This window comes from Wolffia australiana, chromosome 2 (assembly GCF_029677425.1).
Source record: "Wolffia australiana isolate 7733 chromosome 2, ASM2967742v1".
Classification (NCBI taxonomy): Eukaryota; Viridiplantae; Streptophyta; class Magnoliopsida; order Alismatales; family Araceae; genus Wolffia; species Wolffia australiana.
In genome coordinates, this window is record NC_135836.1 from 10421694 (window position 1) to 10444591 (window position 22898).

General features: G+C 45.0%; 1 protein-coding gene across 1 annotated transcript; it reads right to left on the reverse strand.

Annotated features, from left to right (window-relative positions):
• Positions 1-16121: 16121 nt before the first annotated feature.
• LOC144715212 (putative cytokinin riboside 5'-monophosphate phosphoribohydrolase LOG6) lies at positions 16122-19010 on the reverse strand. Its single transcript, XM_078590140.1, has 7 exons — positions 18598-19010; positions 17404-17501; positions 17296-17326; positions 17120-17219; positions 16651-16721; positions 16440-16583; positions 16122-16378 (listed from the first exon to the last, which is right to left on the reverse strand). Exons 1-7 carry the CDS (start codon positions 18742-18744, stop codon positions 16283-16285), a joined length of 687 nt encoding a protein of 228 aa, XP_078446266.1. The 5' UTR covers positions 18745-19010; the 3' UTR covers positions 16122-16282.
• Between the last annotated feature and the right edge of the window lie 3888 nt (positions 19011-22898).

Consider the following 22898-nt stretch of genomic DNA (forward strand, 5'->3'; position numbering starts at 1 on the left):
GCTAAGGTAGTGGAATATTAAAGAAGAATTCACCAATGATTTCTGAATATATTAATATTGGATTAGGGTGATAACTGACTATACCCTAAGCCATCCAAAAATGAGGGTGAACCACGTTCCAGTTTTTTGTGACATACTCACCCTCTCTTTTTTATCAAAAATGACTCAAGCAAACAGCAACAATTTCTTCCTCTTTTTTTGATATGCGAAAAGGGGATCAATGTACAATCTTGACTCTGAAGCTTTCTTTCAATGATAAGTTAGGATGGGTGTATGATATCATCTTGTTTGTCTTGATTTTTCCAGTATATCTCGCTTCGATTTGTTGAAAATCATTAATGAAGTTGTGGAAAACATATTTCCAATCTTATTCTCCATTTTTCATAATAGTGGTTCTTCCATCAGTTGATTTTTTTATATAATTGTGATATGATCAGTCTTATCGCTACAACACAATAATTTTCCCGAAACTACATTTATCATAAGAAGATTTCTATGTATCATTCATGATCCTTAAGAAATGGCTAACTATCAGAGAATAGTATGAATGAATTTTTAATTAATTCAACAATACTTCAATTTTATATTCAAGATCCTATTTCCTGTTCACTAAATTTATTTGCTAATGAAAATTGAATGAATTTAATATTGAAACATTAAACAATTTACCTATAATTTATGTTATTCTTGTTTGATTATTTGGATCTTTTTATTATCTATATTTTCCATGTAGTGGGTTTTATTTAGCACACAAATGTTTACCACTGTTCAAATCTATACATCGATACTTTTGAATATCAAATCTTCAAACTTGTATTGGATCTTAATTGCGGTGATGCTGATATTGTGAAACTTTGATCACTAAAAATTCCACATGTATATTGAATAATTTGAAGTGAGATTTAATCACACTAAAAGTTGAAGTTCTTGTCTATGAAGCTGTCTACATGGAAAACCAGAGTTCACCTCGCAAAACTTCACTATGTTGAAAGTCTTAACCCTTTTGTATAAAACTTTCTACTTCAAAATGAAATTTTTTTGCTATTTTGAATTTTTTACTCTTTTTTATTTTCTACAGTATCAAATTAAAATTTGGGATCCAAGTATTACTTTTGCAAAAAATTATCTCTCTCTTCCTATAAAACATTTTTTGTGGTAAAAGTTGAGTTATCTACTTCCGATAGTATATATGATGGGGACCGTCTAGCATTGAAGACCCGATCTCAACCAGCGCGAGGAGCCAGTGTGAAGAAGAAATACCTAGCCTTCAAGTTTTCTGCCTAGTCGATGAGCCCCGTACGTTGATGTTATTCGAGTTTACATTTTAGCTTGTATTTCCGTAATGCCGCCCTCATGTTCGGGCCCATAACTTGTGTCAAGACTTGGGAAGGTGGATCCCAAGTATGGGCCTTCGAGAGGCCCATTAGCACCTCTATATAGGGGGGGCAGGTACCCCTCACTAGGAACAAAAAAAAGAATAGAAAAAGATTCTTTTCTTTTACTTTTATAGAAATTTTTAGTTTTCCAATTATTTACAGTTTTTCCGCTCTGAATTTGAGTTCAGCAAACCTAATTTGATTGTTGTCGCTGCCGCTACCAAGGCTGGCATTGCTGATGCCACTGTCGATGCCCACCATTGCTACTGCCTTGCACTAGCTGCAACATCACCCACCCTAAACATGGCCAGCCATCCCACCCAGCCTAGGGCAACCATCTCGCCCCCGGCCGCCAGCCTGCCACCCACAGCCGCCTGGCGTGGTCACCAGCCCGCACTGTTGCGGCCAGCCAAAGCCATCTGACGTCGTCAGTCGTCTGCCCGTGGCCAGCCAATGCTGTCTATGGCCACCCTCCCCCACAGCCAGCCTTCGTAACCCACTACTGCCCACCCACAGGGACCGCGCTTACTGTGTAATGATGACGAAACACATGCCGAGTCTCCCTCGCTACCATCACGACCAACCGAGCTCCAGGCCCCACTTGTGTACTCACAACTATCATTTTAGCTTCATCTTATTTATTTTAGTGCCTCCAAAATACATTCTTACTAGGGGTGTTAGGTAAGTGATAGAAAGGAATAACGCTCTCTGGGATAGCATTTCTGATGCAGGAAGGACGTGGTCGACGTCCTGCGGCGGGAGCGTGGGTCCGTTCGTCCGGCTCAGGGATGATCATCTTGGACTGCACGTCCCGCTTGTCGATGGGTGTCCCGGAAAGGTCCTGCGCGGGGCCTCAATTCGTAGAAGCCGAGGGTGACCTTTCTCCACTCGGTCAACACCCACGTGGTCGTCGTAGAGGCATTGGTGGGCTTGACGACCGGTGGGCGGTTAGGTTCAGCCGGCCGGATGACGAATACAGCGGCGAACGATACAGCGGCTTATGGCAGCCGAGGGGCGCGGCGCGGGGCGCGGCAGCGCGGCGAGGCGGCGAGGCGACGGCCCTGTGGCGGCGGCCCCGTCGGCGGGCGGCTGCCGCCCACGGCGGGCGATCGCCCGCAAGGCGGGCTGTCCCGGCGGCGTCTCGCCCGGCGACGGGCGGCTGCCCCGTCGGGCGGGCTGCCCGTCGAGGGCGGTTTCCCGGCGGCGCGGCTGCCCGTCGGCGGCGCGCCGCGGCGGGCTGCTGCCCGCGCGGCGGCTCTCCCGCGCGGCGGGCGGTGGCTCCGCGAGGTGGGGGCGGCCCCGTGGGCAGGCAACAGGCCTGCGACCGGGATCCCGGCGGCGGCGGCGCTGGCGGCGGCCGCCTAGGGTTCCGTCGGGTTAGGCCGACGGAACAGGAGGGGGGGGCGGAACGGGACGGGCGGCCAAGTCGGCCCCGTTCCGTTCCGCCCTACACTCTCTCGCGCTCTTTTCTCTCTTCTTCTCTCACGGAAACGGGACGGGATTTCTTTCTTTTCCAAAAATTCAAAATGGACTTCTTCTTGCTCCTACCCTGGGGGTCCTATATATAGGCCTCTTGGGTTACAAAGGAAAAACCCTAAGCGAAAACAGGAAATTTTAACCTAGACTTAGAAAAACAAAAAAATAACTAGATAACTTGAGGGCTACGCCATCAATTTCTGTCGGTACATCCTTGGTTGGATTAATTTGCGATGTAAGCACTAGTGGCAGCAACCATGCTCACACCAACCGTCAACCCAACATCCGGGCCATTAGGAACCTAGTCACATTCCCAAGCCTCTCGTGCTGTGATTTAGTGGTCATCGATGACCTTGGACGACCTGATTATAATTCTCATTGATTTTCTCATTGTAATTCTAATTCTCTTGATGCATTAGAATTGACATCCCCTTGCACTACCCCATCAATCGACACTGGAATGGTAGGCGATCTTGACACGTCGTTCTGCATCAATATACAATTGCATCTCTTTCTGAAAATTTCTACAATACTAAATTATACTAAAATTTGGAATACTAAATTTCTACAATACTAAATATATTTATATTCATTTCTCTGTGTTAAAATTTGGAATTCTCCCTCTCTTTTTGAAATATTTGTTATTGTCAACTTTGAGTTTTCTGCAACTTCTGTTAATAGACAATGGTGTGTCTTCTTTCAAAAATTTTAATCGTATTAAATGATAGAGTTATATATGGTATTTTTAAATTACTAAAACTGAAATTATACATCAAATTTTGACTAATCTGAAATAAAACTTTTTACTAATATTACTTAAGATTCTCTATTAAAGATATACATACTTTGTAATTATCTTAGATATTATTTTTTATGAATTTCAATTTTCAGAATTATTTCTTAACTTTTTACTGATAATGAACTTTCTATACATTGGCAAAGTTTAAATCTTCATGAGAAAATAATACTGAACTGTTTCTAGGGATTATTCCTAAGATGAATAACTAAGGTCGTGAGAACCAACCTCGAGAAGTATCAAAGAAGGATTGGAGATGTGGGTTCTTTAAGGACCTTTTAACATCCTAAGAAAGGAAGGAAAAGTTAAATGTGCGAGTGGATAAAACTTGAAGGGAAGAGTTGAAGGCATCCCTATTCTAGAGAATCATCAAATAATGTTGTTAGGGGAGAGTGCACGTATTATACTTAAAAATGGTCTACTAGACATTGCAAGATGCACTTAAAATATAGGGAGGTTTGTAAAAAAGTTTTGTTGAATATAAATGTGATGAAGCCTTGAAAAAAAAATTCATGAGTGAAATAATTTTCAGATGCACATCCTTGTTATCCCTTGTCTCCTTGGGCACACTACTCAGTTGATGTGATTAAAACAGTGAGATGATGTTGGTGGATGAATAACAAGACTTGTTGTGATTAAGATGACGATATTAAAAATGCATAGGATTGTATAGATATATCAAAAGACCAGCCAACTGAAAGTTTCAACAATTATTGGTTGAGGAACTAAAAAATCACAAATTCAGTTAGAGAAAAGGTGTTTCAATCATCAATTTCTTTCTATTAGACATGGTTGTTCTGTTCTGTTCATTTAAAACAAACAAAAAATTCGCACAAAAGAGCCACACAGGGCCTTGTTCTTTGTTCTGTTATTTTTTTTCAAAAACGAACAAAATTCGCACATTCGCACGAATTCGCACATTCGCAAAAACTAGAACTGTCTCTTGATCCCTTTAATCATGGCCTCAAATATCTATAGCTGACGCAGAACAGAAATTGAGATATAATGCTTCAAAAGAATTCCAAGTTAGTATATTGGCTATTTCTGAAGCAAAGCATCTATTTTCTAATGCTAAAAGGCGAACAAACCACAAAAAAGTTAGTTCCGAGATGAGCTCCTTGAGGTTCCTAAAGTTATGGATGCAAACCCAACACTAACCATATTCAACGTGATCATGAAAGTTTATTCATCCTCTGTTTTACTTAGTGACCTATCCTCAGCGTTTGATGCCTTGCCTCATTTTATATGTAGTACTTTTATTTTCATTCATTGTAAAGAATTATCAGCTTTTAAATATTATTTTGACTTTATTAGAACTTAAATAGGAATGTTATAACTGATCTTATTGGTGAACTGCTAGCACTAGAGATGGTTATTGATAATTTGTGGTGATAATTTGTTAATTAACTATCCATGTGATGTGAGTGGAGATAGTGATACGCCAGGTCATAAAACCCATCTAATACGAGGTGTTGTTGTTTGACATACATGGATGAGTAAATTCTATAGGAAGACTAGCAAGCGTCAACAGATATTACTGATATTAGGATTTGCCATCCTGGTCTTTGTCCAAATTATTAACAAAGACCTAAACCTTACCTAAAGTTTGATCTTGTTCTGGTCCATTCCTGTTCGGTCCCCATCCGCTCTCGGTCTGGTCAGGTTGACCATTCAACATCAAAGTCAAACTAGAAAATTTATGTTGATGGTTATGTTGACTATCAACATAATTAGCTTTAGAATGACTGGAACCGATGCCCCTTCGCTTCCCTTATTCCTCCCTCACCCTCTAGCTCCCGCTCTTGGTCTTTCTCCCTCTGCACCTGTGTTTCTTGATGGAGAACTGCCACGGTAAATATATCAGGAAGAAATATTCAATACTAGAAAAGGTTATGATGGTTTCTTTCAGCCCACCATCTAAGAAGAGCTCCTCTTCATCAAGTGGGTGAATAGTCAAGCCAAGTCTGATACGGCTATGTTGAGGTCAATAGAAACCTCTCTAGCAAGTTGGATTTAATTTTTTTAAGAACTTTACAAAAACTATTTAATCATTTTTTACTTATTTACTTCACGTTCCAGTATGGTTTGACTCTTACACCTAAACCTACCAGACCAACTGGTCCGCCCTAAAATGGAGGATTTGGGCCCCGATTTGGTCTGATCCGATCGGTCCTCAGTCCTTAATGTCCAACCGTTCTCAATATGTCTGGGAGGAATAATAATGGCAAAAGAACAAAATGGTTGCACAACCAATTGATGGACCCATGTCAAGAAGTTCCATTAATTAGCACATGATGTTCTTTCCCTAGACATATATGCAGCACATGATGGTCATAATGCTCCCCAAACTATTTGAAAACAGATTGAGTTATGTTGGAGTAAAAGTTGAAGACACAAGCTATGGGATGATTTGCTTTATTACAAGAAAAGATATACCATTTAGTATCATTGATTGAGCGAATTTGAAGATATCAATATCATATTTTATTCAGTATGATATCACGGTGTTATCATCACTGATGACTTGAGAGCATGTCTTTTAGATGTTTGACAAGGGAAAGATAAAACTGAGTAGAATGCCCCCATCTGTGTGAAGAATCACATGACTATTCATGTATAAACCTCAACCCATAACAATCCACAACTAGGGATGGCGGTAAATTGGATTCGACAATGATTTATAATTACTCGAGTGTGTTGAAATCTAGAAGAAAGCAATGAGCCCCACCATAGCAACAGCGTGGAAGTTATTGTGTTAAATATTTTGAAGGACTTCATCTTGGGAGAGAAGGTAAACTTTCATGACATATTGTTTCCTTACATTCACATTACTTATTATTATCATAATCTGATCACCCTTTATTCTATCATAGTTTACTGTGATCACCATTCATAGACCTAAAATTACATCACAATGGTAAAAAAATTGAGGCACTTAATCTAAAATTGAAACGTCGGCTCTCAAAGGTTCTATCTAAAATTGCTTATGTTTGTAACCTTACTGTCCAAGAAGGAATCAAGGGCCTCAGCATTAAGTGAAACACAGCTGTGGGATGGTATTTTAAAATAAATTTCGGAGGAATTTCATATACCACCACTGCTTGTAAGCTTTCTTGGCTCACTATTTCATTCTCTCATGCAAAAAGTACAAGGATAAATGATACCACAAAGGTTTTTTTAAATGTGAAGCATTTAGTATCAAAAGTTGACCATATTTTGAGACAAGATGAAGGAAGTCTGTATCTACTTCTACACATATTGAACAGAGTGAAGGAAGACTAAATGTCTTCAGAAAAGTGTGGTGTGCTATATAATTTTGCTTGAATGCTTGTGCCATTAAAGAAACTATTGAGATGAAGGTAATTTTGGGTTAATGTTAGATTGATACGTAAAAGATTCAAACTATGACTTGCATAATGAAGGTAAAACTGGAAAGTTGAACCCTATAAATAAGATTACTAATATCTAATTGGCATCGCCCTCAGATGTATGATAGAAACTAGTACAATAGCTTAATACTAATGAACCAAGAGAGGTATCCAGCCACAGAAATAGGGTGCGGCTAACGATATCCGTATGCATTATCTGTAATCAGATAACGCGTTATCCGTACGCAAAATAATGTCGAACACGGACGACATCGGTATTAGATATCGATAACAGATATTGGTATGGCTTACTAAACGGATAACGGTTTCGGACATTGTTAGTGTGATAAAAATATCTGATGTCGATATTGTTAGTGTCGATATCGACTACAATATCGGAACAGATAAATGATTACAAAGATGGTTCACCTGTTTAGGAAAAAATCATATTAATTATACAAAGCTGTGTAGGAAAAATCATACTAAATGTTGAAGTATGGATGCCATTGTCGAGTTTGAGACGATTTTTGGAAAGTCGTAGACTACTTGTTGCGGGTAATGGATTACACAACGGACAACAACTGACGCGCATTATAAAAGATTAATGGTAACTTAATGTTCCATATTAATGTAAAGATGGGGAGGTCAACCAAACATACATTATAAAAGTGAAGATGGTCCTTAAACAACTAAACATAACAAACATCATAGGTTCTAAGTCCACAAGCCATCTGGTTCCCCCGCCGTCGCTTTCGGTGACGGATGTTGCCTTCTGTAGATAGTATGGGTGACTTGAAACTCGACAAAGTTAATCATTAGTTGGGTGAAATTGTAGTCGGTCCAATAGGTGTGGTTTGCCCATGGCTCAGAAAACGGATCACGACTCACTGGGATGTGCGGCTCTCGTATGGGCTTAGTTGGGTTCAAGTGAAGGCTTCCAAGGATTCATATCTTACAGGCATCAATCAACTCTATTTTCTCCGGTGTTTGATAGTGTAGTGTTTGATATTTTTGCCAGACCGTCCATTACTATCCCTGTCATCTTTAGAGTCCGAGCTGATGACATGCACAGTTGAGTCATGTTGTTTCTTCACTAGGCGTTGAACGAGTAGACGCATACTCCGATGTGGTAGGTGTCGATGTTCTGTTACTGGTTCATCATCTGACGTCATGGCACCTATCATGGTCTATATGGCTTAGGTAATATTGGCTGTAATGCTCAAATATAAAGTAAAAAGTATCGTATGTCAAACAAGCTATAGAAAATGCACTTGTACTAAGAGAAGAGTTCTGAAAAAAAATGTTTCTCCATGTGTTGGGAAAAGGTGAGATTCATCTTCAAACCGCTGACTGCATCGTAAATCCCATGTAATGCAGCATCACATAAGATCTCCCACTCGGAAGCTACCACGACACCTGAAATAAAAAGTAATCTCAATTTAACATCCATATGTATAATATAACTAAAGATAAATTAGAATCATACGTGATGTATCTGGGTCAACATCAATGTCGCAGTCAAGGCAAGCATCGTACCATTTACAGACAAGTGCCTCAATACTCATCCCCTCCAAATGCGATCTCTCATAAATGACAACTGCTCTACCAGCGGAAAATAACCCTTCTGATGGAGCACTTGTAGCAGGCACTATTACAAATTTAAGTGCAATTTTTGACAGTGCTGGATAGACAAGAACAACCTTAGTTCCCCACCAGGCACGTGCAAAGTCTCCCCCTACCTTGTGTGTTGTATGTGAGAATGTCTTCATTTCCTCCAAAGGGGAAGCTGGTGAGGTTGTTCTTGTACACGGTTCACAGCTAAGGGCATGATTCACCCAAGCCTTTGATGGTTGTTGATGTGGGGGCATGGTTGTGTCGCGTCGATCATGGGAAGATGCCGGTGTTGTGGGGAGAATTCCACGGACAAAGGGTACGACCTTCAAATATGATGCCTCGTCAAACATTGACATCTTCCGAAACATTGACCCCTTGCGAAATGGGTCAAGCAATGAGGCAATGAGGATGGCATCATTGTTCCATAATAAATTTTCATATTTGTCCAGTTTGCATGTTCGCATGGCAGCAACTGTATGCAACAATGACGCGCGTTCATCTTGTGGCAATCTCTTGCCTGTGAACAATGTGGACTCAGCAATCCGTTTCATGATGTCGTCCATGTGTCGTGCTAATGCTCGCACGAGGAGGAGGACATCCCCAATGACAGACTCCTTCGATCTGCTAACATGATCAGTTGTGTACGCGAAAGGTCCAATAAGAAGGCAAACTCCTTAAGCAATTCCCATTCATCATGCGAGATCTTCGTCTGGCTACCCCTTGTCGTGAAGAATGCAGCCCCTGCATCAATCACATCCCTTTTGGCAATAGCTTCTTCTAGTATCTCGTGTGTGCTACTCCATCGTGTCAAGCAGTCAAGTGAGGGCAATTTTGGCTTTAATATATGTGTCCTGCATAAATCAACATAATATATCCATTGCTTTGTTGATCGATGTACAGCTCGAACTACTGTTCTCACTTTAGTCACGATGTCCCCAAGCAAACTACTACGCCACTGCAATGAGATGTCCTCTTCGCCCTCCTCCACGTCTGATTTACTGTCATATATATCGGCAGTCATGCCGATGTCACTCTCCTCTTCGACTATGGGTGCCGTAGTGGGTATAGAAAAGCTCTTCAATATAGCTTGAACAACAATGTTCACTATGTGTGCGACGCATCGAACATGTCCCCTAGCACTGAACCCTATGCTCCTTCCACGCAGTCTTCTTCCTAATATGGCCATTATTCTCTTGTTGCTTGATGCGTTATCAATGGTAATGGCACATAACTGCAATGGAAAACACATTAAACATTAGAGCGTGCATTGAAAAGTATCAAATACAATAGTCCTAACATTACTCACCTTTGAGTCAAGTCCATACTCTTCAAGCACCTTGGCAAGAATTTCTGCCATAGACTCCCCGTCATGATTCCCACAAAGCTCGCGAATGGCAAGGAAAAGTTCACGATACATCCAACAATCGTCTATCCAATGAACTGTTATGCCCAAAAGTCCACAACCATTTTCTGGCATCCAACCATCAGCTGTCACTGCCACACGTTCGACATCTACTAATGTTCGAATGATCTTCGCCTTCATCCTCTTAAACAACTTCATCGTCCATGCCTTAATGACTCAAGCACTAGGTGAGGGTACCTCACTCTTTGTCGCAAACCACCATGTCTCCTTCCAAGCATCTGTATCAACCCAACGCCATGGCAAGTCTGTGCGACAAACTAGCTGACTAATGACGTCCTTGGTCTTTTCCGATGTTCGACCCCTCAATGGTCGCCTTCCACCAAAGAGACCTGATGGCGAGGACGCCAACACTTCAGCGTCAAACACGTCACCGCGGTCAACGGAAGTCAACCCACCACGGCCAACGGGAGTCAACACAAGAGTCAACACGCCGCAACCGTCGACCACCACGTCTCCACCCGTACACGTCCCCACGCGCGTCATGACACGATGCCAAAGGCAGATCCACAATTGCCCTTTGGCGTGACACGGCGCACGTCTTTATTTTCTCGTCATTTTCTCTTTCCTCCAAGGCCTATATAAAGGCCATTGTTTTCAAGAAACTCTTAGGCAGTCATAATTCAAGGATCGAGTTTTTTTTAACTCTTCTTGGAGGATTGCCCAACCTCCCCTCTCTTCCACCTTCAAACCCCAGCCGCCGTCGCCGCCGCCGCTGCCGTCACCGCCGCGGCCTTGCGACGTCAGCCTCCCCTTTTCTCTCTCTTTCTCTCACCCTCTCCCTCTCTCGCCCAAGGCTGCAAGGGTCGCCCCGCCAAGGAGACACTCAGGCCGCCCGCGCGCCGCCCGCGCACGCCCGTGCGCCGCCCGTGCGCCGCCGCGCGCCACGCGCCACCCACGCACTGCCCACGCAGGCCAGCCGGCGCGCACGCGGCGCCGCCGCGCTGCGCACGCGTGCCCCATGCGCCGCCTAAGCATCCGAGCACCGCCTGCCTGCCTCGTGCGCCGCTTCAGACGCGCGCCGCGCCGCCTAGCGCGCGCCACCGCGCGCCGCGCGCCGCACGCTGCCTGTGCACCATCCGTGCGCCTCCTGTCCGCCATCCGCGCTTCGAGCCATCCGAGCGCCGTCCGCGCTTCGAGCCGCGCGCGCTACGCGCGCTCGGGTGTGCTCCGCCGCACTCCGCGCGCACGCCGGCGCTCTGCGCGATTCGCGTGCTCAGCGCCCGCGCGCGCTGCTCCGCGCACTCTGTGCGCTCCGCGCACCCTTCGCGCGCTTCGCGCGCACGGGTGTTCGCCCATGCTTGACGCTTCGCCCACGACAACCGCACTCAGCCAGGGCCGTTCAACGCCCGGAACGTCCAGCCACATCCTCGTCCAGTGGGCCGTTCAACGCCCGGATTCACCCAACTTCGTCACGATCAGAATTGCCCGCAACCTCTTCACGCACTACGGTGCCAAGATACGCTTGAACTGTTTGGTGTCGAAGTGTTCTCCGTCCAGTGTTTTCTCGGGAAGTTTCACTGCCGTCGGAATCTGAATTGGTTTGGATTCTCTGCTTCTTCTACCTCCCTCTCGAGTGTTTCCTTGCGACGCGAATCCGACTTATTGATTTCGGTGCTTAGGCATCGTCGTGGTGGGGGAAGACAGTACTCCCGCCCTCGATAAGGGTCGGAGCTGCACCACCAGATTTTTCATCGGTTTTAAAGTCCGAAGCCGACCGTGAATTTGTGTGGATTGTTTTATCCCTCACACCCATCCTACCCTTAGTCCTGTCGTCCCGCCCTTCCTCGCCTACCCGTAGTCGTCCTACGTCAAGACCTGATGTCCCGTCATATGCTAAGTCATCTATACATCGTTGCTTACTAGTGTTGCCCTTCAGCTCATCATGTTTTTTCAGATGAACAAATTTGAAATGACGCCAAAAGATGCTTGTACTATCGTCTATTGGGCGCTCAAGATGGACCGCCTTTGTCACATTCTTTGTGCGACAAATTTCACACTCGTATGCCGAATCCCCAACAACCGTGAAGTACTTCAGAATGTGTGATCATTTTGCTCGTCCACGGGACTCCGACACATCAGCAGTATGCTCTGCTGGTAATTCCTCAAATACCGACTCCTCATCTATTTGAGGTAAAGCAATCTCTGCCATTAACATGGCAGCTTCTTGGGTGAAGTGTAAGGTGTGTGTGTAACACTGTAATGTATGGATGTTAAAAAATGACCCTGAATTGTACTTGAAAACTAAAATATCGGCATAAACAAGTTTGTGAATGGATGAAATAAAGAGTAATTTCAAGATGATCTTGAAATTACTCTGTATGGAGCTGGTGACGGCATATAAACAATGAAATAGATCGATGCAATAGATTGATGAAATAGATCGATGCGATAGATTGATGAAATAGATCAATGCAATAGATCAATGAAACAATGGCTAAAGAAACCTGTGTCACCTGCTCGGCATATAAACAATCAAATAGATCGATGGAATGGATTGATGTAATAGATAGATGAAACAATAGCTAAAGATACCTGCGTCACCTGCTCGGCATATAAACAATGAAATAGATCGATGAAAAAATGGCTAAATAAACCTGTGTCACCTGCTCGACATGCATATAAACAATGAAATAGATTGATGCAATGGATCGATGCAATAGATCGATGAAAAAATGGCTAAAGAAACCTGTGTCACTTGCTCGGCATATAAACAATGAAATAGATCGATGCATGTGTGGTGGCATGCAATGCAACTCATGAATAATGAAAAAAAATCATATATGCAGATTGATTCATATGCAAAATCAAAAATGAAGATTTAACGAGAAAATTAAAGAACGAGAGAGATGGTGGGGGATTAAGAGCTGGGATTGAGCGTTGGGAGCTACCTTCTTCCTTGCTTGCTCTAGGTTTGGCAGCTCGAAGGAGATGGATGACAGAATTTGCAAAGAGAGGTTTTATGAACCGGACGCAAAATCTGTGAAAATAAGTACACTTAATCGAAGCAAAATTGCAAGCTAAATCCTTAGCCACCTTCAGCTCCTTAGCCACCTCCAGCTCCCAAAGCAAATTCGTGGCCCTCAAAATCGAATCCGTACGCAATATCGAATTCGTGGCCATCTGAGACTCTGAGTCAAAATCGAAGCCCTTGTATGGATGCACGAAATCGCAGCCCCATTACGAATATCTTTCCCGTTATCCGATATCCGTATGCAATATCGGATAACGAAACATGAGAAACTATAATTTTGCTGAACAGAGATGGATAATGGACCCGTAATGGATAAGGTCCAATTTTTTTTCCGTACACCGACATCGATACCTGCGCCCAGTTTTGTATCTTTGACAGAAACATCCTTGTTGTTAATTCAGAGTCAAATGTGGGTCCCACTAAGGGGGGGAAAACCCTATTTATTGTACGTGAGAACGCTTTTGGTAAAACATGAAAAATGAATCTTTTTCTCTTCTTCTCTTCTCTCCTTAATTGATCTTGATTCTTCCTTCTTCCATTCTTCCTCTCCAAGATCTTTAGCTGCAGTCCTTTTCTTTTCACTCTTTCCCATCCTTCATCTCTTCTTCCCTCCTCTCCAACAATGATCCCCATTCGAGCACTACGAGCTTCCCCTACACCCTTCCAATCCTTGGGTTAGCAACACAGTTGTTTCTTGAATCATATAACAAGACCTTATCTAACTACATAAGGGATAAATAAGACACTAAGAAAGGGGATAATGAACACCACACTGATGCTTGAAAACCACTGCATTTGTGTGACAAGAGCGACCTTTGAGCGTCTGTTTTCCTTCAAGAGACGCTCATGATAGGATCCCCATGCTCATGATGATGAAGTGTCACGCTAGATAAGACATGCCATAGAGGGTCAATGGTATACGCGAAGAGGACTGAGATAAGGGACGAGGATCAATGGTAACTTTAAGTTCTCAAATGTTGCACTGTTTTCAAGCTATTTCACAAAGCTGGAACAATTCTTCGTTGTTGATTTAATTTTGTACGTATTGACAGGTACATCCAAATAGTGGCAAAGTCGGAAGGCACAGGGTCGGTGACAACGAAAGGCCGACGTTAAAAATGTCACCTTTCGAGGGGATCCTTCTGTTCATCACGCCGTCCACGGGCAGAGGAAGAGGCGGCTGAGGAGGTTGAGCGACCCACACTTAGAAGTCCGCGTAACTGCAAGAGACCAATAGACCTCGCAAAGAGGACACGACATACTGTCTCTCTCTACCTCTCCTTCTCCCTTTTTCTGCTCTCTCGCTCTCCCCCTATCTCCCTCTCTCTCCCTCTATCTCCCTCTCTCTCCTTTCTCTCTCCCCTCTATCTCCCTCTATCTCTTCGCTCGCTCTCCCTCTCTCTCTCTCCTCTCTCGCTCTCCCTCTCTCTCTCCTCTCTCGCTCTCCCTCTCTGCCTCTCCCTCTCTCTCTCTCCTCTCTCGCTCTCCCTCTCTGCCTCTCACTCTCTGTCTCTCCTCTCCCTCTCCCTCTATCTCCCTCTCTGCCTCTCACTCTCTGTCTCTCCTCTCCCTCTCCCTCTCTCTCCCTCTCTGCCTCTCCCTCTCTGTCTCTCCTCTCTCGCTCTCCCTCTCTGCCTCTCACTCTCTGTCTCTCCTCTCCCCCCCCCTCTCTCTCCCCCCCTCTCCCCTCTCGCTCTCCCTCTCTCTCCCTCTCCCTCCCCCTCTCTCTCCCTCTCCCTCTGTCTCTCCCCCCCTATCTCTCGCTCCCTCTCTGTCTCTCCCTCTCTAGCTCTCTCCCCCTCTCTCTCCCTCTCTCTCTCTCTCCCCTCTCTCTCTCTCTCTGTCTTTCCCCTCCTCTCTCCCCTCCCTCTCTCTCCCTCTCTGTCTCTCCCTCTCTATCTCTCTCTCCCTCTCTGTCTCTCCCTATCTCTCGCTCCCTCTCTATCTCTCCCTCTCTGTCTGTCCCTCTCTATCTCTCTCCCCTCTGTCTCTCCCTCTGTATCTCTCTCCCCTCTGTCTCTCCCTCTCTTTCTCTCTCTCCTTCTCTTTCTCTCCCTCTCTATCTCTCTCCCCCTCTCTCTCTCCCTCTCTCTCTCTCTCCCCTCTGTCTCTTCTCTTTCTGTATCTCTCTCTCTCTCTCTCTCTCTCTCTCTCTCTCTCTCTCTCTCTCTCTCTCTCTCTCCCCCTCTCTGTCTCTATATCTCTCCCCTCTCTCTCTCCCTCGCTGTCTCTCCCTCTCTATCTCTCTCTCCCTCTCTCTTCTCGTCCTGGTCTTGCCCTCTCTCCCTCTATCTCCCTCTCTCTCTGTCCCTCTCTCTTCTCGTCCTGGTCTTGCCCTCTCTCCCTCTATCTCCCTCTCTCTCTGTCCCTCTCTCTGTCCCTCTCTCTTCTCGTCCTGGTCTTGCCCTCTCTCCCTCTATCTCCCTCTCTCTCTGTCCCTCTCTCTTCTCGTCCTGGTCTTGCCCTCTCTCCCTCTATCTCCCTCTCTCTCTGTCCCTCTCTCTTCTCGTCCTATTCTTGTCTCTCTCTTTCTCTCTCCTCGTCCTGTTATCGCCCTTTCTCTCTCTTTCTTCTCGTCATGTTTTCGCCCTTTCTCTCTCTCTATTCTCGTCCTGTTTTCGCCCTCTGTCTCTCTGTCTTCTCGTCCTGTTTTCGCCCTCTGTCTCTCTGTCTTCTCGTCCTGTTTTCGCCCTCTGTCTCTCTCTCTTCTCGTCTTGTTTTCGCCCTCTTCTCTCTTCTCGTCCTGTTTTCGCCCTCTGTCTCTCCCGTCTCGTCCTGTTTTCGCCCTCTGTCTCTCCCGTCTCGTCCTGTTTTCGCCCTCTGTCTCTCCCGTCTCGTCTTGTTTTCGCCCTCTGTCTCTCTTCTCGTCCTGTTTTCGCCCTCTGTCTCTCCCGTCTCGTCCTGTTTTCGCCCTTTGCCTTTCTCTTCTCGTCCTGTTTTCGCCCTCTGTCTCTCCCTTCTCGTCCTGTTTTCGCCCCCTCTCTCTCTCTGTCCCCCTCCCTCTTTCTCTCTCCCCCACTGTCTCTCCCTTTCTCTGTTCTCGTCCTGTTGTCCCCCTTTCTCCAACTCTAAAGTAACAGACAAAGAGAACGGCGCGTTGTTTTCAGCAGCTGCTTGGAAAACCTAAATCCTAGGCCACGACGGCCGGGCTGCATGTACATGCGCAACGCGCGAAACCCAGAAAGAAAAAGAGAAAATGCAATCATAGAAGAAAGAAATACAAGTCAAAGTACGATCTTTCGCCGGCCGACTTCGCAGCTACCGTGCTATCTCCGCGACCATGGAAGGGTAGCTCACCTGCTCCATCTCCCACCGCAGCAGCGCCACCGCCCCGTACACCGTCGGCGTGTACTCCTGCGTATACGGCGAGTATTAGAAAGCAAGCGAGAAGATCGGTTCAAGCGACGAACCGGACCTCGAGCTTGCGGAGGAGCTCCTTAGCCGTGGGGGCGGAGATGAAGATGTGTCGCTGGGATGGGTCGATGAAGCCCTCGCCCACCGCGCAATCTATTAGCGCCAGAAGCGCGTCGTAGTAGCCGTCGACGTTGAGCAGCCCCACCTATTGAAAGTTAAACTTTTGTCTGAGACGCCTCTCACAATGGGAAGAGCTTGCGGCTTTGACTTACCGGTTTTCGGTGGATGCCCAGCTGTGCCCAGGAGATGACCTCCAGAAGCTCCTCCAGAGTTCCATAGCCGCCTAGAGATAGATTAGAGTCGGTTATAAATTGATAGATGGATGGCTAGATATATAGGTAGATAGATGGGTTGATAGACATGTATATCGATAAATTGATAAGACAGATTCATACAAAGATAAAATGACAAATGGATGGACGGATGGATAGATAGATATATAAATAGATTGGTATGTCGATAAATTCGTAGACTCCTAGGTAGATTCATTCAGTATCAGATGAATTGGTAGACTGATAGGTAGATATAAAACGGGTACATTGATAGATAGATGGGTTGATAGACGGATAGAACGATATGTCAAGATCGAGATCGATCGATCGATTGATCGAGAGGTAGAGAGGTATAGAGAGGGAGAGAGAGAGGGAGAGAGAGAGAGAGAGAGAGAGAGAGAGAGAGAACCCGGAAGGGCTATAAACGCGTCAGAGTGCCGAGACATCTCTGCTTTCCTCTGGTGCATCCCTTCGACCACCTTCACCTCTCCCACAGTTTCTCCGGTGACCTGAGACGAAACAAAGAGATTATACTAAAGAGAAAATACCAGAAGGCGAAGAAAGCGATGAAGGAAAGGGGGGCACCTCTTTGCGCATTAGTGTCCGGGGAATAATCCTACGAGCCAGAGAGAAACACAGATGAGCAGCGTCGTAGAAGAGATGTTAGAGAGGAAGAAGGAACCAGAGTCTCACCCAAGAACATGACCACCTCCGCTGTGGACGGCCTGAGAGACGAGACCCATCAGCCCCACACTTCCCCCTCCGTACACCAAATTGATCTTCCTCGTCACCTATGCGAACGAATTTGTAAGAAAGAAGAATAAGAAGAGGAAGTGGAAGAAAAAGAATCATAATAAGATCGAGATAATGATAAATGGAGATTGAAGAAAGATGGAGCTGGAACTGGAGAGCGAGACGGAGATATAGAAATAAAAATAGAGATAGGGATAGATATAAATATAAAGATAGAGATGGGGATGGAGAGTTAGAAATAAAGATGGAGATAGAGATGGGGATGGAGAGTTAGAAATAAAGATGGAGATAGGGATAGGGTTAGATAGGGATAGAGTTACGGATAGAGATAGAGATAGAGATAGAGATAGAGATAGAGATAGAAATAGAGGTAGAGGTAGAGGTAGAGGTAGAGGTAGAGGTAGAGGTAGAGGTAGAGGTAGAGGTAGAGGTAGAGGTAGAGGTAGAGGTAGAGGTAGAGGTAGAGGTAGAGGTAGAGGTAGAGGTAGAGGTAGAGGTAGAGGTAGAGGTAGAGGTAGAGGTAGAGGTAGAGGTAGAGGTAGAGATAGAGATAGAGATAGAGATAGAGATAGAGATAGATATATAGATAGATATAGAGATTGAGATAGAGATTGAGATAGAGATATAGATAGATATAGAGGTAGAGATATAGATAGATATAGAGATATAGATTAAGATAAAGATAGAGATAGAGATATAGATCAAGACAGAGATAGGGATGGAGATAGAGATGGAGATGGAGATGGAGATGGAGATGGAGATGGAGATGGAGATGGAGATGGAGATGGAGATGGAGATGGAGATGGAGATGGAGATGGAGATGGAGATGGAGATGGAGATGGAGATGGAGATGGAGATGGAGATGGTGATGGAGATGGAGATGGAGATAGAGATACAGAAAAAGATAGAAGAAGAGCTAATGGTAGAAAATAGATGAAGGGCTTGATGTAGAATTAGAAGGACAACAAGATGTTGAAGAAGATGATGTTGATGATGATGATGACGTCGATGATGATGAGGAGGTGAAAGATGATGATGATGATGATGAAGATAATGAAAGAAGGTAGATGATGATGAAGAAGAAGATAGAATTGCCGGGCACGGCGCACAAAAAAAAGATAATGATATAATTACCAGCTCAGCGCCGAGTGCGAGGGCGGCATCTTGGTAGCTCTTCTTCCTCCCCGTGCTGCTGCCGCAGAACACGCAGACGCTCCGAAACGGCGATTTCTCGACGAGGGTCAGCGCCTGCACTCCTTCGGCGCCTTCTTTTTGCTCCATAGCTCGAGTTTCTGCTCAACAGTGGTCTCCCTTGATTGGTTTGGCTCTTCTACCTCGTTTGGCCAGGCCCAGCAACTGTTCCCCGACGGCGACGCCCACGCGACGAACAGTTAAAAGCATGAAACCTTAAATGTGGCCGAGGGGGAGGGCAGGTATTGACCGAGACATATTGGTCGCTGCTTTCCGGTCATCAACCGGTGACCCAAAAACACAATCGGCTATCGCCGGTTGCAGAATGAATATCCCTCTTTCTCTCTCTTTCTCTCTCCAGCTTCTTCTTCCTCTCATTTTCCTCCCTCTGCACTATCTGTCGTCCGTCAGTCGCGCTTAAAAACCCAGAAGTTTTCTTCTCTTTTCGCAAGGTTTGCCTGCCAGATTCGCGTCGTACTCTAGCCAGGGAGACACAGGGGGGTAACAGAGGGCAAAATCTGCCTATGTTACACCGGAGAAGGCCTGTTCGTTTTGTGAGCTCAAAAGACTGCAGTCACAAGTGGCACCGGCGTCGGACTATCTATTATTACACGCTGAAAAGGCCCGTTTTTTCCTCGTCGACCCGCCGGGTCGTTGCGAGAGTCGGGCTCCGAGACATTAGATTATCCAGCATGACTGGTATAATGAAATGAAACTACCGAATTTGCTTATATTTTGGGAAGAATTGGCTCATCAGAGATTCACAGAGGTATCTCATACATGGGTATGAGATGGCGTGTTAGACATTTATTTGATTGGATCGGACAACGAGCAAGCTGTCTCTTTCAATTTTCCAGAATTGAGCTCCGGCGAGTTCTCCGTTACTGCGATAGTTGTAAGCGGGGAATTTGCTTCCTGTTTTGGACGGCGGTGCCGGTGTCTGAAAGGCTGAAATCACCGGAGAAGGCAAGCGCCGCGGGCTATCTTGCTCGCCATGATTGAACGCGACAGCGGCAAAAATGTAAAGGGCCGCCGTCTTCCTCAGTAGCGGTGCAGACTCCCCATTCTGGTGGATGAACATTGAGAGGATATCCATCGTTCTCCACTTTCATTCTCGTAAAATTCTGAACTTTTGTTATGAATATCTGTGTTGTGTATGACGAAAAGTTATCTATCCATTCTTCAAGATGCCGCCGGGAAATTTGTTGGCGTTTCATTCTTGTCTCTTTCTTCAAGAGAAACAGTAGATATGACCTTTCCTTGGGCAGGTTGCCGACGTCAACATTTTGAGACTGATGGATAAATGTATTAATGTAGAGTTCGATGGACAGATGGATGGATGGATAGAAAGATAGAATAGGAGATAGATAGATAGATAGATAGATAGATAGATAGATAGATAGATAGATAGAGAGATAGAGAGATAGATAGATAGATAGATAGATAGAAAGATAGATAAGATAGCTCGTGCAAATTTCAGGCGAGGAGAAAGCTCCACGGGTTTATTGGGTCACGTCAATCAAACAGTTTCTTAGGAATGGTGGGTCCATTTAAAGATATGAAATTTTCAATACTCTAGTGAAGAACTTTATCGTGGATATGCCGATGTGGCTTTGACACTTTCTTCTTTTCCTTCATTCGTTTTTCATATCCTTCATTCGTTCGTTTTTTTCTTTTTTGACATCTTTTTAGAGTCCACGTTGTTGGAGGAGTTTTACTCGCCAGGAGTCACCAGGCGTAGTAATAAGTGAACAATACCCTATACTCTATTAGAGATATCTAGTGGCTAGGATTAAATATTGGAAAAGATAGATGGATAGAATTAAACATAGATAGGTAAAGATAGGCGGTTAGGATCTAATCCAATGAAGCCGTTATACATTGTTATAACGGCCAGGATTAAAACAAAAAAACTTAATTATATTGTTATCACATCTAATATTATAAATACAAACATACATGTATAGATTTAATTTGCAGAATACAACGACCTTAACAGACTAGCTTCTTGTCTTCTTGCAATCTTTCATTCTCTCCTTTCTTCTTTCTCTTCTCGTTTACAAAGCTCGAGCAATCTCAACACGTCTCCTGTCCCGAGGATCTGATGAGTGTTTGATTATGGTTTCCACTATGTCACATCGAAAAGTTTCATCAGATTGAAAACAATGCAGGAATATGAATGCAGAAGAACATGTCTGAGTTTTTGCAGTCATATTGTTCTGAATGTTTGATTGCTTGTCTTCTTAACGTTTATCTCTCTAACCTTGGTTTTATCTCATCTTCTTGCTATATACACATTTTCTTTCTAATTTACGCACATTCAAGCTCACTACGCCTACTGGTGGATTTCTCTTTGATGCACTCTTCAATCTTGGAAGGTCACCCGGGTGCTAATTCTGTTATCCATGTCCGAAAAGAACGTTGTCCAATATCTAGAAAAACCAAAAATGTATCTGACACCTATAACAAAAATCTACAACGGAAAATGGTAGTTGGTCTCTAACTGTAGTTTAGGGACGAAATATGAAATTAAATTAAATTTGTTCTCACTGTCGGGTATTGGTAAGTGGATAACAGTAGTTTTTCTCTAATCAGATTACACTATCGAACATTGGTAAGTGGATAACAATAACCATTACCGATATTGTTATGTGGATACTTATATTGAATAGGGTTTCATTTCGATAACCATTAAGAAATTTTGGCAAAGTATAATGATTAACATTTAAATTTGAAAATCTCAAATCTAATATTTATAAAACATTCATGAAAATAAATTGAAGGACACTTTGGGCTATTTCTGTCCATGGTGCGATGGGTCGTCCTCTTCACTCTGCTGCGACTCGCTCGTTCTCCCAGAAAATCTTGGCTTTTTCTGCCAAGTCTTGTCTCTGCATATTCGACGCACAAATCGTCGCCCATGAGATACCATCAGAAATAGGAGTTCATGCTCGACTCCCAGTTCATGAATTCCTTCGGCTTCCTCGACCCTTCGAAGATGGTGATGTAGACTCGTACGCTTTTATGGATCCAAGTGCGATGCTCCTTTCGTCGGCGCTTGTAGTAGTCCAGGCACTGCTCGGGCACCGGGTATCCTCCATATCGCGGTCTGGCAGGTCGTTGGGGTGGGCCCATCTAGCGATCATGGTCATTTCATCGTCGGGGTCGACCATCGTAGGGGCCACGAATATCGGGTATCATGTGCGGCGGGCATCGAGGAACCTTCTCGGGTTGTCATACTGGCGGTCATAGGGCCGGACATAGTTGTCTTGGCGGGCTGGTACGTCGGCCTCGAACCCACGGTCGTAGTCCTGGTATCGTCTATCCAGGACATGGATGTCTTATGGGTTGCGTGCAGGGTATCAGTCGAGACGTCGATCCCTATGCTCCTCGTCCTGCCATCTGTCATCGTCCAGGTACTCATCATCGTCAAATGGGCTCCTCAGACACTCTAGGTGTTGCGCAACCGAAGGCCGGCCGCGGGCTCAGTTTGGAGCTACGGGCACGGGAGCAACGATGGGTACCAAAGACACCGTGAGGCATGCAAGCAACTGCTCCACGCATTTGGCGACAATGGTCAAGGTGCGGAGATACGCTTCTCTCTCTTCAGACAAGTCCTCCCGAGGTCAATGGTGCTGGTGAGATCTCCCTCCACCGCGTCCTGCTCCTCGACCACGTGCGAAGGGAGCTCGGGGTGCGGGCTCATCTAGGGGTGTGGGTGATGACTTGTCATCGCTTTCTCGTCGTTGTCACTAGGGGATGAGGCACCTAGTGATTGTGAGGAGGTATGGCGGGCGCAGGTGTGTCTGCGCAAACCGGATGATCTGACAGCACCTGATGGAGCATGCCAGCTTGCTCCCTCGGAGACGTCTTCAACACTGTCATCCTTGTCATCGAGGGCCTGCCGGTTAGCGTTCTGTCCGACCGGCACGCCAAGGCGCCAACTACACTTGTATCTTTTATCACGTTTGGTTTCTTTCGCCTTCTTTGTTTAGTCATGTTTATGTTTTCCGTCTCATCTAGTCGCCTTTCGTCGCGTCGTGATGTGTCCATTTCATCCGTCATTTATGTGTGTGTTTTTAATTTTACTTTGTAAGGGGTCCTTAGTTATTTTGGGCCCCTCCCCTACCCCTTTAAGTTTTATTTTGTTTTATTTGATTTAATGGGGGGCCATTATATAAGGGCCCCCCCTTAATGGCCCCCCCCCCCCCCCCCCCCCACCCTTGTGGACCTTCCCTAGGGAC

Coding starts and splice junctions, on each gene's coding strand:
- LOC144715212 (XM_078590140.1), bottom strand. CDS start 18,744: ATGGAGCAAAAAGAAGGCGCCGAAGGAGTGCAGGCGCTGACCCTCGTC. Junction 17,327..17,403: donor GGAGGTGGTCATGTTCTTGG/GTGAGACTCTGG, acceptor TCTGGCTCGTAG/GATTATTCCCCGGACACTAA. Junction 16,584..16,650: donor TGGGCATCCACCGAAAACCG/GTAAGTCAAAGC, acceptor AACTTTCAATAG/GTGGGGCTGCTCAACGTCGA.